The 18,651-nt window shown below is 31.0% G+C and overlaps 1 protein-coding gene across 2 annotated transcripts in view; it reads right to left on the reverse strand.

The window, feature by feature from the left end:
• NEGR1 (neuronal growth regulator 1) overlaps positions 1–18,651 on the reverse strand; it is a 771,677-nt gene that overhangs the window by 459,220 nt on the left and 293,806 nt on the right. For both annotated transcript variants that reach the window (XM_039838594.1, XM_039838595.1), the window contains exon 2: positions 1,264–1,496. In XM_039838594.1, the coding sequence (XP_039694528.1) occupies positions 1,264–1,496 (233 nt within the window). The remainder of the gene's footprint in view (positions 1–1,263; positions 1,497–18,651) is intronic.

An 18,651-nucleotide genomic window follows, 5' to 3' on the forward strand; every position in this document is an offset into this window, starting at 1 on the left:
AATTTGATAAAAACTACTATATTCTCATATGCTTTTAAATAAAGGATATTATATAGTCTGAAATGATCTGCAATGAGAACCACTGAGGAAATTCACTGATTTATTCTTCAATTTATACTTTCCTCCTTAAAGTTAATTGTTTAATTAATAAATTCAATCTTTATCACAAAGTTAAAATATTTACGAATAATTAAAGTTGTGTTTGAATTCAGGTTTATCTTCACATAAGGAAATAAAGCTCAGTTAATAAAATTGTATATTAACAATCTTTTCCAGATGTAAGCCATGTACCTAAATTAATACTTAGTGTTAAGTATTGGAAGGGCAAACTCAGAGATAATACAAATAACTCGCTTACTCAGCATTCATGTTAGGAATAAAACATGCATTCACTGGCACCACATTATCATATAATTTGTTATTAATTTTACTTAGAAATGCTGTAATGTCATTTTGAGTTCCACAGCATAATATTCCTATACAACCAACACATTATTAGTCTAAAAAGCATGAGGAAATAATGTAAAAGGGCAAAAATACACATTTTCTATTCTATTAGCATTATAACTGCATTTTTCTTGAAAAGTATTTGTATTTGGGATAAATATGCTCTTACATTTTAGTGTGCAAGAAAAATAATATAATTTGATGATTCTGTTTGTATCTGGAGACTATAATTTAGTTAGTATGATTTATGACCTACCAAAAGAACATCAAAGCATAAAGCATTGTGTACCATATTTTTTCAATTACTCTACATTTAAATAAAGTATTTCTAGAAGGCTGCTTCTTTTCATTGTGATTTGAATCTAAGTAAACAGAAGTTGAATTGAAACAGAGTTTTGCAAAACTGGAGGGCAACTTCTAAAGAGTTATTGTCCATATTTCAAAAAGTTCTAATATTTTAATGTAGCCATGATTGGTTATCAAATATTTATTTTAATGTATCAATCATGGGTTCTTAAAGATTCATTGAAGGGGTGACTCAAAGGAAGATACAAAGTGTAACATATATGAAAAATCATAATACGGTATTAATGAATAATTTTTATTTTGATAAGTGGGGATTTATAAAGAACACCTTGGGGGATTATATGAATATAATAGCCGTTACATTTAATGGACTCTAAGAACATAAATCTTTGAAGACAATGACAACATATCTTTCAACATTGTCAGTTATTTCTGAGTCATTTCAATATCTAAATAGTGAACATTTCTAAGCATAGTCCTTCACAATATAGCAGTTATGGAAATACATACCTTGCACAGTTAGATGCACCTGCATTGTTCTCGGTGTATGTTGAGTCTGAACAGAACACGTGTATGGGCCATCATCTGTTACATCTACATTCTGTATCTGGAGGCTGTAGTCCCTTTTATTCAATGTTGAAATTGAAACTCGAGGATCCACTGACCACTTATCACCTCCCGCAAAAATAATACTTGACCGGTTCAGCCAGGCACCCTTTGAAGCTCCATCTTCCAAATAACACCTACAAATTACCAGAGACAGAACACTATTAATCAAAATGAAAATGAGAGACATTATCTTTGTTCTGACTGTATTTCCATATGCTGAATTATAGCACTTCACCAAATGCAAATATCAGACATAAATGCAGGAGACATGCACACATTGGTACATCTTTCATTACCAGTACAAATGTGAAACAACACCTACATACAGTTTTGTTTTGTTTTGTGTTATTTTGTCTTTTAAGAGTATGTGTGTATATGTGTGTTTTAATTGAAACCCAGTCAAAATCTTTTTGTAAAATTAAAATTAAGTAAAATTAAATAAGGTTAAATTAGTTCAAATAATTTTCAACATTAAAACACATTTCTCTTTGAAAGTGTAAGAAGTAAGAAAGGTCTGGGTTATCCTCGTTCTACCCAATCCAATTCTGAATATAATGTACCAGATGCAGAAAGCATATAATAGTACCATACACATGTTTATTTTTAAATTACCTGCATTGGCAGAGTGGTAAGCCTGTACACTGAAACCATAAACTTAAACTGCATTTTACTGATAATATTGCTGTTTTAATTAGATGTAGCAATTTTAATATAATACCTTTAGTAGCAAATTCTCACTGCCTTTTCAATAAACTCACCAACAGTATTTCCAGGAAGCATTCATTTATCCAAGAAACATTTATAAAGCATGTACCATTTATGGATTCAAAATGGTATTGTCCTTGCTCTCCAAAATTTGAGCTATTAAAGTCGAGTAATGAAGACAACCAAGCAATTTAGTTAATACTTCAAAAAAAATTATTAAATCAAGCTACAGGTTCATGAGAGACAAAAGAGAGATACTTGACTCAAAAAGAGTGTTGGGTATAGAAAAAGGCTTTTTGGAATAGGAAATACCTGAAACAAAGTGGTGAGGAGTAGAAGACATTGCATTCTGGACAGAGGTGCCATATGTGGGCAACGCCCGGGAAAGGTGAGAGAGAGAATCAGGGATTTCAAGGAAGTACAAATAAGTAAGAGATATAGAGGAAGGATGAGAGATGAAACTGGAAAGATACAGTGGAGACAGATGACGATGGCAAGCATGATGACAGTAGATTTTAAGGTCAAATTTGAAGTCATTTATTCAAAGTTGTATTCTATTCACAAGATTCAAAATATAGCTTTGAATCTAATAGAAGTTAGGCACATCAAGGTTTAGAACAGAAGGCTCTGGTCATATGTCAGTGATTTTGCTGAGGCCTGGAATTCTATGTTTCATCTTGAAAATGTTCTGATACAAATTAAAGACTGGTTCTTTCAAATGAGTACAAAGCACAGCCACAGAATGAAAATACACATACATCGAAATAGTTTGACAGCATTTCCAAAGAACACCTTGGGGGATTGAACACAGTGTTTGAGATTGCTACAAAATTGCAAGCTGAATGCAACAGGGTAGGCTGCTGTCAACTGTATGAAACTAATCAGCGAGTGAAAAAATAAGGAACAAGGTACATTGCAGAATCTAATTTACAGTCAGTTTCACCATCTACAGAATTCAAACTAGTAGAAGTCATAAAGGTCATTGTTAATTGAAAAGCTTTTTCTTAGGTACTTAATGAAGAAAATAAAACTCACTTTAATGACATAATTAAACAATTATAGTATATTGTCATTTTCAATAATATGCAAAAAGAAGATAGATTGAGGGGGCATATTTCCAATTTCACAAGATCACATTTTTACTGGTATAGGATAGAACACTGAAATACCACTGCTAGGATTGTGATAATTCCAATGTTTGTATTTATTATCTGGCTTCATCAAGTGTTTATTGTGTGACCTCTGTGTTTATGGCCTTCACTTGTTATCCTATCTTGTTATCCTGGTGCTCATAACAATCCCATGGAGTATGGATTGCTATGCCCAATTCATCATTAGAAAATAACTGGAATGTTTAAGTTATATGACTTGCCAAGCCACACTATGAGTGGATAACAAAACTGAATTTATAATTGAGTCTTATATTTCTACATTCAATGTCCTTTCCACCATAATGCTGATCAAAGACTTTTAAAATAGGTTTCAGAAAGGAGAAGATGATTAGAATGTTGCAGAAATTACTGCAAGTAATTTCTTATTTACCAAATGTGACCAACTACTTAACCTATCTTACTCTAAAGGGAGCAGAAAATTAATTATTAATGGCTATTTTACCATGAAAATCTGATTTTGAACACTCTGCCTTGCATTTCCCTTTCCCTAGAGGCAGCAGCAGCTTTATCCTTAAGGTGGGGGCGGCGGAGATTGGGGAGTGGGGGGTAAATTAGAGAACCACAGAGATTAACTAGCTTTTAGACACTAGAGCTTTCATAGACCTGATCTGGGTTATAACTCCTAGTCTTAACATAAGCATTATTCCTCTATTCTGGCATGTCAGGGAGCATCCTAGAAGAATAGAAGTTAACTTCTACACTGTGAAAATGAAGAAAAGAGCCCTTTATGTCTCCTTGGCTTAGATCACTATAATTTATAATTGTTATTGGTCCCAACACAAAGCTTTTAAAGACATGCATTAGAAAGATCCTTGAATGAGATTCAGAAAAACAAGCAAACAAAATCTTTGTTTTGTTTTTTTTTTGTATGACTTCCTTGGATTGCTGTAGAATTATTCTCAAATTACACTCCTGATTGGAACTTAAATAACTAAAATTACCACATACAGAATTTTACAACTTGGAAATGGCAAAGCTGAGGTATGGCTTTCTATTTTATAAAAATCCTAAGATACTTATACAGAGTACATATAGTTGTGACGCCAACTATGAGACGATTACATAAAATATATGAAATAGGCCAAACACACACATATGATTTCTTAAAAATGAGGACTGTTTTATACCTCTCTACCTCCACATTCACCCTATTATTTATTTGTTTGTTTGTTTGTTTATTTTTATTGCAAAGAGATACTGCCTGACATGTGTAAGCAATCTGAGTCAGTAGGTGTGGAATGAGCTCAGCCAGGAAAGTGATAGGTGTGGGGCAGAGAAGGGCTGGGCTCATAACTATTTGAAATAAGAAAGAACTACAACATTTAACTCTATACTTCAAGAACCTCTAAAGTACCTAACAAAGTGGTTAAGTACTTTACATTGACCCTCCTCTAACCCTATGAGACAGATCCTATTATCTTCATTTTATCAATGAAGAAATGATGGGACTGGGAGATTGTATCTTGAATAAAGCCAGCTGGTCTGAACTCTTAACCATGGTGACAGATTATCCTATGCATTCTTAGAGTCAGAAAGCAGTTAGGGTAAGGTGTACTTCCTGCTCAGGATGGAGAAATTCCTGTGTGAGGGAGAGGTTAGTAAAGTAAGGACAGTGAGCTCATTAATGGGGGCAAGACGAAGCAACATTTCCAGGGTTGCAAATGCAGATTTTTTGTTTTCTAGACTTCAAAATTAAACATTTTTAGAGCTTGTGTGCAATAGACAATAAAATAATCTGAATAAAAATGTCCAATAATAAATATATCTTTTAACTGAGTACAGCATGAATTTTCTTTAAAGTGTTTTTTTGTTTGTTTGTTTGTTTGTTTTTTAATCTGCTAGACTATCTACTTTATAGGGAGATGAGTGAAGCAGTTCCAAAAATACACTCCTCAGCATAAGCTGTGTTAACACTATGACAAATATCATGACAAATACTTAAATTTTCAGTCAATCCTCTGGATGTTTTGTATACCTAGTTTCAAACATCTGGTAGACTATTTCATTTTGTTTTACCCAAACTTAAGATAGTTAATATTTAAGGTAGTTAATGTTTTACCCAGGCTTAAGATAGTTAATATTTTTCTAGTAAAAATTGCATTTACGTCTGAACTCTTTTAAGGAGATCTTTCATAAATGACATTACTACACATTAGGCAGGTCCCTATTTAGGAGGTGATAAGTCCTATTTGGTGATCTCCTAGTTGATCAAACTGATGTTGAAATAATTCTAACTGATTCTCTGATACTCTCTCCTGTGTGATTAAATATGAAAGTTGTATATCAGAGAGTTAAGTGAAAATTAGCACATTTACGTTATTCATTATTTTTTTTAAAGCTCTATTAGAGAAAAAAAGCCTATAGCTGCTGAGGAATTATTTTTTTCCCCTTTCATATCTCTAATTCTCTATAACACTTTCCAAAAAACATAAGCCTTAGCATCATTACAAGTACCCCACATGGCAGGATTTACTCAGCTTTGTAAAAAGAGACCAACATTTCTCAAGATATGTTGATTAATGAAAGTTTCTATTAAAGGTACTAATTAATAAAACAAGAAAAGTGCAATTTCCCTTGGATTCAAAACTAAATCATGTGAAAATGATATTCCTATGAAGGAATTGGCTAGCTACCTTCGCAGCTGTCTTTTCATTATACCACAAAGTTCTAAATTTGACAGAACTTTCAAAAGAATACGGAAAAAAAAAAATGTAGAACGCCATACAACCTCCATGCTAATTCTGCAGAGAAAGAGAGTTTTAATATCCTGGATTCCAGGCCAAAACAAAGTAAGAGAATTAAAGCGAAGAATAAATGAAACAGAATTCTATTACTACTCTCACTTGTCTTTGTTTTTAAGGCATTCTCTTCTTAATGTCTTTCATGCTAGTTATTCACTAGATATAGTAGATATAGAGATAGACATATGTGTGCACACATATACATTTACGTGTAAATTTTATTATATAATACATATAATATTTGTGAGATAATAATATCATGATATATGATATTATGCTTTGTTTGAAATTTTAAGTTCTATTTTACTACTATCATGGCAAAAACTACTCTGGGGCAGAAACTATTCTTTTTCTTTTCTTTTCTTTTTTTTTTTTTTTTTTTTTAAGCAAGGCGATCCTTGGTTGACTTCACAGACTGCAAAGACATTGTCAGCTTATAATCCCTCATTTAAAAAAAAAAAAAATTTACACCTACAGCACCTGCTCTTCCTAAGTGGTTTCCCATCCAAGTACTAACCAGGTCTGACTCTGTTTAGCTTCTGAGATCAGAGAGGACTGGGCTTGTTCAGGGTAGCGTGGCTATAGACAGAAACTATTCTTATGATCTTTCTATTTTGGCAGGTGTAGGAGGTACAAGGTTTTGTTAAAAGTAATCCACACAATCAACAATTTGTCCAAAAAGCCTCAGTTATTTAATGAAGTACTCATGCCTAATGGATAATAGGAATTATATTTTTAAAAGGTATTTACGTAAAAATGCACTTCTCCAGGTAACAGTTAAATACTATTGTGTAGATAATAATATACTAACATTATTATCTGCCAAATACTATTGAAAGTACATTACATATATTTCTCATTTAATCTTTATGACAATCCTTTGAGATATGTACTGACAAGTACTATCATCATATGCATTGTACAGAGAAGAAAGTGATGTATAGAGAGGTTAGGTAACTTACAGATGACTTTCTTATTGAAATTTGTAATGAGTGGGAATGACTTCATTACAGAATAATTGCATTAAACATCCAGGCATAAGTGCCTAAGTAATTTTAATGACACATGTACATTTATTTTTTGAATGGGCATTATGCTATGTTGAGGTATATTTCATTTTTCATGTGGTATCAAAAAAAGAAAAAAAAACATAACTGATTTCTTATTTTGCGATAGAAAGAAATTAATTTCCCATATATTTTATTGTAGTACTTTGTTACAATAATAAACATATATTAAAAATATCTTGGATAAGATATCTAAAGTTATCAGCTACTACCTAATATTAAGACCACATTCTCAAATAACAAGTATTTAATATTATAAATCAGAGAAAAAAAAACCTTAAAAACAATAAAGCTTTTTAAAGTTTTTCTTTACAAAGCTGTACCTAATTCTTAAAAGATGGGAACTTTAACGCGATCAAGTAATAGTATAAATTCATACCTTTTAATCTCTAATGCGCAATTTAAGTTCTTTAAGTCTGCTTTTTTTTCCCCCAAAAGTTTATAATCCAACATTTTCTTTCTTTTTTTTTATTAAGTTTATTGGGATAACATTGGTTAATACAATTATATAATTTTCAAGTGTACATTATAATCCAATATTTTCAATGCCTAGAAAATCATTAAAATTTGTTTTTTGGTTTAATCACTAAATTTCAAACATTAAAATCACTTATTTGAACTTATAATTGAACCATGCTTTTCTATAATAAAACAAATTGCTTTATCTTCGTTTTTTATTCACACATTTAAGTCAAGCTTCCATATAAGCATAAACATTTGTGTTTAGAAAGGTCAATGCCAAGGAATTTTTACATTTTCAGGGTGCTTTAATACATTATTTGTAAGTCACTCAACATATAAACTAACATTTATTAAGTAAAATAAGCATGGATTGAGTGAAAGAGAGCCTGTACTTTATAACTAAAGAAAATAGGAAAGTCTGAATGGCAAAATAACTTTATTTTTGGCCTATTACTGCAATCTAATTAATTATCATCACATTGTCCTGATTATAATAATAAATTCCATTTGCTGAATGATGACTATAGGTTAAGAGGTATAGAAAATACTTTATGAAACATATGATCTATTTTAACACTCACAAAAATATTTTGAGAGGTAGGTAGTTCTTATCATCACATTAAGAATGGTGCATGCAAGAATAAAGGCTCAGTGAATGAGACAGAATGTAAAAAAGGAAGAGATGTTGCATATTTAAGAAGTTAGTTTAGGACTAGCTTTGTTGAAATGACTTTAATCATGAATCAAATTGTAAATTTGTCATTTCTACTTTTGAGTTTTTGAATTCAACTAAACCAGCTTGCTTTCTCCCACATGGATTTGAATGTGAGAGATCTGGAAGGGCTTCAAGATTTCTGTTAACTAGCAGGTGCTCTGAACCGCTGTGGGGAGAATTCTGTCTGTAGTGCTGTCTCCCTGGCAGATGCTTCCTAAAGATGTTGGACTTTCACCTCAGGAACTATAAAGGGAGTGAACACTACTTTCAAAATGCATGCAGGAGATGTTTAAAATAACCGTATCAGAGAGGGAGAATGCAGTCAGGCCCCGAGAAGTGACTGAGATAAAGCTCTAAACTCCAGGTAAACGTCTCTATTCTGTCCTCTTGCGAGAGAGCCAGGTACAGATACCTTGTTCTCAAAACAAGGGGAAAAAAACCCAACATGGAATTCTGTACTAAAAACATCAGCAACTCTACTCCCTTACATCAACCATCTTTGTGTTTAAGTAATTCAGAAAGTATTCTATTCGCATATAAATACAGAAGATAAAATAAAAAAGCATAAATGGATATACAGAAAAGTTCTAAACTCATTTGTTTTGGCAAACTAATTAAGTGCATGCTTCTTTACAGCATCAGTGAACACAGATATTTAAAAAACAAAAAAAATATAAGAATTATTCTGTTTCTCATCTCTGTCTCTATCTGCTTATGCTGATCTTCAAACTTTCTGCTGGTCACTGCTGAATTTCTTTTCTTTCATTTTTTTCTAATAAAAAGTATTCTGAGCACAAGTTTTATTTTATGAAAAAATGGCTACATAGCACAATTAAAGCCAGACTTGCAATCATTAACTAAACTAGCCATTAATTCATATTTATCTGTTCTCTCATGAGAAAGTTGACTAAACTATATTTCAATATGAGCTATGCCTGAAAATATAAATTAGGAAATGTACCTCAGAGGGAAATAAAAAGATGTAGTTAGTTTTTTTTTTTTTTACATCTGATTCCTGCAAACAAATTTAAACTGATTATATTTTCTCCAAAGATGTTATAAGTTAAAAATAGTCTCAAATTAAAGTCTTTGTTAGATTACATGGACAATTTATTTGTCTTTAAGAGGTGGCATAGTGTAGTAATTACAGTTAATATTGGAGTTTAAATATTAGCTTTCTTATACACTATCCCTGGCACCAGGATCATTAATTTACCATAGTTTTCTCCCCTCTAAAATGGAATTAATACAACTATTGATCTGACAAGATTGTTACAAAAATTAAATTAGTTTAACATGTCCAGGATGCCGCCAGGTATTCCGTAAGTGTGTAATTAAAGGTAACTATTACTGACCTACCTTCCTATGATCGACTGTGCTTAAAAACAAAACAAAACAAACTACCACCACCATCAATGACAAAAAAAGAAAAAAAAAGTTGTGCTATAAAATATAATTGAAAGAAGAAAAAGAGGCTCTCTTTGTTTCTCTACATTGTCATAGCACAGGGCTGGTTCACAGAAAGAATTTTGCAGATAAATGAGTCATTCCTTAAAGTATTTCTCTTATTTTACCCTCTTTGAACTTCCAGAAAAGCATTTTTCTTTATAAGTTACATAAATGTCTAATCATTATGTCATATTCGTGAAACTAATATTGTATGTCACAACGGTAATTATAAAAATTAAAAAGTAAAAAATTACCTCTAACTTAAACCAAAAAAATTATATTGAGACTCAAACTTAAGTTTAGAAACCAACTTCTTGGTTTACTTGCAATTTTGGGGAACAGGTAACTCAAGCTCTATTAAAGTTTTAGTTACTTATTTGCAAAATGGAGATAGCACCACCTATACTAAGTAAATCCTATTTCGGTATAAGATCAAATGAGACTATGCATGAGAGCTGAATTTATAAAATTATAGGGCAAAATATAAGTGTAATGTTTTATAATTAATATAAGGTTTTATGAGTTAATTTTCTTCATAACTCTAGGACATGGTTATGAATCTCTATTTGGAGATTACATGAGCAAAGTGATCTTCCCAAGCTCAATGTGATGAAAATAAAAGGTTACTAATTATTTTCTTTTTGCTTTTATGGTTCATATAATGACTTTCTATATTATATAAACTCTTACTTTTTAAAATTGCCACCTAAAATTATTATCATAAGTGAAGTTCTTTGCAAAACTTATAATTTCTGATTATTGTAAAGATGGCTCTTTAAAAATAAATCCATTAATTTTCACTTTATAAATGTGTACAAGGAAATCTAAATAATATAGTGCTTTGATATTTATTATCATCCACTTAAAACAAATGAACAAATTTTACTTTCAAAGAAATGGTACATTATTTTCTTTTTTCTCTTCGAACTCATGTTTTCATTCTACTTATGCCATATAATTTTCTCATTTTAATTAAAAAAAAAATTTAAAGTCTTTTATTGATAACTTATTTTCTCTGCAATAAGATTAAATATATCGATTGGCTATAAAAAATCTTGCGACTGTAAGAATTTAAGTGTAAACAATATTATGAATAGTTATTTTTATAATTATTAATAGTATACAATTGATCAAATTTTATATATCATGTACTTTGATAAATATTTATTAAACATATTTTTTACTTCATGTAGTTAATACTGAATTATCTTAATGAGGTGATTTTATCTAGATACATGGACAAACTTTCTTGTTCAAGTAAATATATTATTTACTTACATTTCAGGGTCTAGAGTCAATTCTGAGAAACCTAATTTACTTAAATTAGGCTATGGAAATGGCAGGAGTCCTGTTATAGGGTTGCCTCTCAAAACTTTAACTCCATTAGAGTGATGTAAGTGCAGTAATCTATCACCAAAAATCATTCCTAATGCCCTATCAGTTTATAATCTTATTATATCTTCCTATAGATGTGTTGAAAGCAAGTTGGAAACATTTATTGTCTCAACATCGACACTAATATTTTAAATTTTTTCATTAACTGAAGGTTTTACACTTTAGGCTATCTCCATAATATGATTCTACATTTTCCAGAGATTTTGTGAACGACGATTGTGAAAGGAGATACAAGCTGGAACCAATCCAACCAGGCAGATCACTTTTAGAAAAGAATACTTATAAAACTTTAAGAAAAATTTTAAAAAGTATCTGCTCCTGAATAAGCCTTGGAAAGTCATCATATACCTTATGGGTATTTACACAACAGTTTAAACTTTTTTTTTATCTGGAATGCTATATTTTGTATACTTTTCTATTGTTCATCTATATAACTCCTTACTTAAAGCTATCAGCATATCTGCCTCCAATTTTTCTCCTTTTTAATCTTCATCTTTAATCTACTTAGAGGTAAGGAAAACAGAAGACTGAATTTATGTGAGAATTACTAGAACATCAGTTTACAGATTAATTGTAGTGCCCCAAAGACATAATTTATTAAAACACATGTACTTTTTAAAATACAGTTGCTTTAAAAAGTATTTTCACTTCCTTCTGTATTAAGTCAATATTTAAAGTTGCTGGAAACCTGTTAAAAAAAGAAAAACTTGGATGAGACAGATTGTATTACAATTGTCCATGTATCAATAAATTAAAAATATATTTATCTTAACTCTTAAAACTAATAATAGCATTTTAATTTTGCTAAAGCCCATGCTCTTGATTATTTCTTCATGTTTACTCAATATTTAAACATACTTGAAATTTTTAAGCCAATACCCATGTACTTTAAATGTTTATTTTTAAACATATGTCTTGGTAGTCTCTTTTGTTTTCCTCTTGAGAAATCTAAAATATACTTATTTTTTCTCTATGATCAAAGGTAGCAATTTTGTTATTGTTAAATCTTTGTTGCTTCAAGAGCTGTATATGTGTGTATGTGATAAAGAGAGGGAGAGAGACATCTGATGCAAAACTGGACAAGAAGTAAAAATGAATGTAATTACAAGAATAGTAAAAGATGGCAAATTTGAATATGTAACCAACACTTAATTTATATTAATTACATCTGAGCTCTTTCCTACAGAAAGTACCAATACCTCCCCCAATATTAATGTGTCTCTTGTTAGAGGATTCATCCAGCAGTAGTCTCTAGTGGACAGCTGGACCTGTCATATCTCAGTGCCTGACTGGCTGAGGAAAGAAATTACCTCCAAGGGATGTAAAATTCCACTGTGATTTATAAAAAGCTAAAATTTCAGCCATGAATTTCTGGCTGGACATCCGCTTACTAGGTGGATGCTTATTTTTCTATCTCCATGACTGAATTCTCAAGGTCAGAATTCTGTGATATTAGTCAATACTTACGTGACTCACTGCAAAAAGTTAACCAGAAGAGTAAAGAAGAAAGTCATCACTATAATATTCTCTAAGAAATGTGAACTGAAATCTGGGGAAATGTTGATGTGATTTCTCCAAGGATAATTGAACCCTGAATTCAGAAATACATGGCATTGAATCATAATTCTTCCTGACACTAGCCTTAGACGTTTGTGGACTATTTAATTTTTCTGTCTTCACATTTGATTCTTTAAAATGAAGATAGTAATATATCCTTGGAAGGGCTATTTTGAGGATTACCTGAAATATCCCGGATGAGAAGACCTAAGCACCAAACTTAGATATCATTATTTTGGAAAACTCTCCCTGACATCTCTATTCTATGACCCTGCTTTAATAAACCCCACATAAAGCCTGAATTCCCCTTAGCACATTAACTATTTTGCTTCATTACTCCATACTGTAAAATTGCTTGTTTAATCATTTATCGATAGCGCTAAACTGTAAAGGACCTTGGTTGCTGGCATATTTATTATGATGCCCAGAAATAACTGCACCGTCTGTCACGTAGTTAGTGCTTAAAAAATTATTTGTGTTTGTGTGTGTGTGTGTGTGTGTGTGCCTTTCAAATACTATGAGAACTATAAAGTACTATGACAATGGTGTATAAAAGAAATTACAAACTGCTAGAAACAAGAATAGGATGGGAATGGGTCAAGGTAAGTCTAGTACAGAGGTAGCATTGACATTCACCTTACTCCCATTGTACTTTAAATTTTTGCTCCTGGTTATCCTTAACTAAAGTACACATAAAAATTTCTGGGTTTCCTCCATGGTTCAAAATGAAATACATCATTTGGAAAAAATGGATATAATTACTATAAAATAATTTACTATAAAACTAATTTACTATAAAACTAATTTAGTGAAATTCTAGCTTTGATGCACTGAAAGTAGAACAAACCACAATTTGTCTCAGAAAAACAAATGAAAACCACTCATAGTGGTATTTTTTTCCCTAAATTTCCAAAACATGTGAGAAAACTCAGGAGCTAGTTTAAATAGATAAAGAGTGGGTGAGGAAGAGTCATAAAGAAAAATTCCTTAATAAATGAACGAATATATTAAATATGGTAAAACCTTACTCATTTGGTTTCAATTTGATTGGAATATAATATTTTTAGGTTTTCAAAATTTTATTCATGGTTAAATATTATCAATATTTATATCATTTAGTTCAAAGTTCCTATTTTATGACAGTATCATTCATTTTCTAGCAAAAGATAAATTTGTCATTAACTGTCCTCAAATTATCTGCATTTTTTTGCTGAATACACTAGTAATTACTTTTAGCATAATTTGTAGTTAACAATACATACTTGGAGAACGTGATTAAACATAAAAATTTATGGTAATAATAAATTAGAGAGGAAAAAGAGGAAGAATGGAAATTAAATGCTATTTTTAAAATTAAAAATATAAAATATAATGCCCCTAATATTTTAAGCATTATTGCATTTGAATTTATTTATTTTTTTTGCTTGAAATATTTTCCTTCTAAAGACTGTTTTACTCTTGAGCTGGTTTCTAATGTAAGGAACTCCTTACCATTTACTCTATAATTCTCTACCTTAGCCATTAATCTCTCACGTGAAGCTGTCAAAATCGTTTATGAAAATCGAAATGTACTATATCCACTTTTCTTATCTTTCACAGTGCATTATTTTCAAGCAGCCCAGCAAGTTAGTTAAGCACAAACTGCCTTGTAAAAATCGTGTTAGAAATATAGCCATGCTTTCCTCAGCTTTTATTCTGTTACCAGTATTTCACTATTGTCTTTGCAATCAATACCAAACACATGGGGCTATTGTTTCCTGGCTTGCTTCTCTCCTGAGCTCTTTAATTCATAACTCACTTCTAATTCAAAAGGACTTCATGGATGCCATACTATATACACACAAACATCTTTTTCTCTTTCTGTAATTGGTCTCTCTAATTATGAGCCCTTGAAAGAAGGTATCATATCGTTTCTTTGTTTTCTCTAAAGCCTTAGTTCATCATATGTATGTTTTCAGGATGTCAAATCAACACTGTATAGTTCTTTGACAGTCTACCTTATTTTTCATGTACTTAGTACAAGAGAAAAAAGATGAATTATAAAATAAACATAGGACTTTAAAAAGAGCTAATAGACTTTAAAGTGGCATTTTATTGACTTACAAGTAAATGAATGGATTAAATTTCCTTTCAAATACACACTGGTCCAATAATTAAAAGAAACCATTTTTGGCAAAGTATACTTTTAATTTTGCCAAACCTCAAATTGTCTTACAAATAATGAGAAACATTTGTCTTTCATCTTTAATAATAGCTGAAAGTCATCATTATCTAACAAATGCACAGCAACTCTTGTGAAATGATGAGTTGGTCATCATAATCAACTATTAATGGACAGGCAACTATAGCAAGCAAATCACCAATAGTACCATGAAATAAACTCCACTATGTATTTAAACACAGAAAAACAGGTGAAACTGTGATATACCTGTCTCATCACAATGAGAAATAACTATACTTTAAAATAAATTCAACACTGTTATTTTGACATAGAGTTTAATTCTCATTTCAATTCCCTTGACAAAATTTCTTTTGAATTCTGATTATGCAAGAATACTAGAAAATTAAGACAAAACTGAAAAAAAAAGTTTTTCTTACTTTAATTAAGGTTACAATCAAAAATGAAGGATACACAAAATATTTACACCGTGATAGATACGATAGAAATGTCATGAGACATAATTGTTTATAGAACTCCAAGAAGGTATAGAACCTATCTCACTGCCTTAGAAGAATCAGGAAAACTACCTAGAAAACTTGGGATGTGAGATAGTTTTTTATAGATAGGAATCAATTACAAAGTTAGAAAGGAAGGATGAGTAAGAGCTGTCAACAGAACAGTTCTCAGGAGGAGAGAAGAGAATCACAGGTAAAGAGGTACCAAAGAGGGAGTAGGATAGCATGCAATCTGATATATTAAACAGGCACATATGAGAGAAGTGAGGAAAGTTTCCAAAATTCATCTGGAGGTGAATGAGAGATGATTTTAAATGTGAACTTGTGGATTTGGGAACAATTTCAGTAGGCATTAAAGATGTATTTGAGTAGATAAAGGACATTCTTGAAAAAGTTTGGGAGGAAGACTCTTTTGAGCATATCTTATGAACTAGATAATAAGTTGATTTCACATATACTATGTGATGTCATTTTCATAACTGTCTGAAATATATATTATTATTTCTTTTATATACTGAAAAAAATCTTCAGAGCTATTAATAATTTTTCTAAGATAGGAGAATCAGAAAGCAGCAGTACTTGTATTTATTCATTAATTAATTCATTTATTCACTAAATCATTCATTATTCAATCATTATTTTCACCAAGAAGCTATTGAGCTCCCTACTTATTTCAGCACTCCGTTATTAGCTAGAGATGCTGAGTTAAAATATGTGGTCCCATAAATTCTAGAAATTTCCATAATAGTAAGAAGACATATGGGTAAATAAATCATAAAGATATACTGTGATAGGTAGTATAACATAGGGAGCTAAAAAGCCCAAAAAGAGAATAAAAGAGGGAAAGCATAAGTCCTCCTTGTGTAGTTTGAATTGAAGAGAGGGTACTTAAAACAGGCAGACTATTCAATTAGAAGCTTTTATGTTAGCCATAGGTCATGACTATCCTATCAACAGAGAAAATTCAAAGACGATAGTTGGAAGAGTCATGGGCAGGGTAGGACTGTTAGTCTTGAAAGAGATGAAGGTAGAAAACAGGTGTGAACAGATGGCATTTCCAATTGTTTGAACTTAGATATTTGGAAAAATCCAAGTACTATTTAAATCTGGAGAAATTAGAGGACTTGATTTGAGGGTAGAAATAATAATTACTTTCTTTAAATATATTGTATTTGAGGCACAAGTAGCATCACCAGGAGGAGATGGTCAACAAGTGATCATAAATGCAGTCATCAGTAAAGAGACATATTCACAATAGATGTTCATGCTATAGAATATTAGGAATAAAAAGGAGTTTGAAGAACAGAAACTTGGAGATCTCACATATTTTGGTATTGATAACTGTAGGAAAAACATTCGAACATGAAAATCAAGAAAAGCTTTAACAAGAAGGGGTATCTTTAAGTGTCTAACACTATACAGAAGTCAAAAAGAAACTGAAAACATGTAATTAATTAGAGGATTATTTCTCAGTTATATTACTGAGAGTAGTTTCAGTAGAGTGATGATGTGGTGAGGATGCAAGCATTTTAAAAGGTTTCATTAGAGAGAAGGAAGATCAACAGAAAACTAATTTTATCGGTGCTCAATTGAACTCTTATAAGAACTAGATTCACGTAAAATTAAAATTTTTGATAGCTTTCCTAATCTTCCTCCCTTTTAATTTCATTACATTTTAATATCTCTAAGTATTCTTCCTTTAACTTACTACTTATATAGAGCAAACTTTAATTAGAGAAAAAACTGATCAATTAGATGATCACGAGTATCCCAGACCTGTAGCCTTTGAAATTGTAAATCACAATCTCCCTACTTAGTCATTGTTGAGTTGGCAAGCACCATTCAATAGCCAACAATTTTATTTTAAAAATTTTATTCAAAATTTTTCTTTAGCCAACTAACACTTTTCTACTAAAGTTTCTTTAGGGTGTAATCAATATTTCTGTCCTTAAAATAATATAATCACTGGATCTTTTATTTCCATTTCATTTAACTTATTTCGACAATGTTAAATGTGTAGATGCAGGACATAATCTGACACCATTTATTACTCACTTAAGACCTTAGAAAAGAATAATGTTTAGATTGTTTATTTCCTGCTTATCATTACATTTCAATTAGTGTGTATGGAGGGGTATTTTTAGTCCTTAACTTGCATGGACCCAATGACCCAGTAACAGAATGGCAAATAATATTGTGCAGAAAGTAATTCTTTTATGCAATAGTGGATAAATTCTCAAATGTTGATATTGTTCTTTTCCTAACTTACAGATATAAATGGCAGTAAACTCAGGGCTTTGGGATCCTCTGAAATGACAGATTTCAAGTGCCCTGAAGGCAATCTTGAAAAGCAAAGGTCAAGCAGGCCATCCTTGCAGAACAAAGAAAGAAAAAGTAGAATGCCTCTATTCTTTATATACTTATCTTTATTAACCTTCAAATTGTTTGTTTGCCTACATGTTGGTACTACAGGATAGAGTCCAACTCCTTACTCTTCCCAATGTACCACTATCAGCCATTTGTGATTTGCTCTAGACTAGTCTTCTGCATTAATACTAAATGAAGACATTTTATTAGTTTTGTTTGTACTTTTGAATTCACTTTTTCCAAGAGTTTAGCATTGAGAATTATTAGAGTAATGCTTGCTAAAATATTCAAACCTCAGTTGTAGGTTGCCAGTAGCACAGATTATGATATACATCTTTGAAGCCAGTCTCTTTCATACTTTTGTGGATAAGACAATGAAATTTAGTTTCCTCAGAACTTTCAGCCTGGTTTAGTTAACTATGCTGTTGCTGAGCAAAGACTGAGCTTATAAACAAATCATACTTCTGTGTGGAGACTTATGTTCGCACATTTGCTCTGTTTTAAAAATGAAGATGTGCTGAAGACAGTGTTAAAATGGATATATTCAATTATATATTAAAAAGGATATATTCAGGTATGTCTCAAGAATATAAGTAAATATTTTAAGAAAGTAGAAAAAATAGTTTGGGCAACCAGATGATACTCCAACAAATTGATATTTTTCCTGGTATATTTCAACATAAAACACAGCTTCAATACATAAACTTGATTACTAACTCCTTGAGTTCAAGGATTTTCTTGCTGCCAATAGATTCAGAGTCTTGCACAGTGTCCGACATCTACCAGCTGCTCAACAATTATTGATTAGATAAATTATTAATTGAATAAATCATCTTTCAGCCTAATTATTAATAACAAATTATAAATATATCAATTTTTTTAAAGGATAGCAACAAAATCATCAACCCAAAAAAATAAAGGTGATATAGCATTCTTTTACGAAACTAAATTCTCACCTTTCAATTTACTCTTTTAAATGTTAT

Source organism: Pteropus medius, unplaced genomic scaffold (assembly GCF_902729225.1).
Source record: "Pteropus medius unplaced genomic scaffold, Ma_sr-lr_union100, whole genome shotgun sequence".
Classification (NCBI taxonomy): Eukaryota; Metazoa; Chordata; class Mammalia; order Chiroptera; family Pteropodidae; genus Pteropus; species Pteropus medius.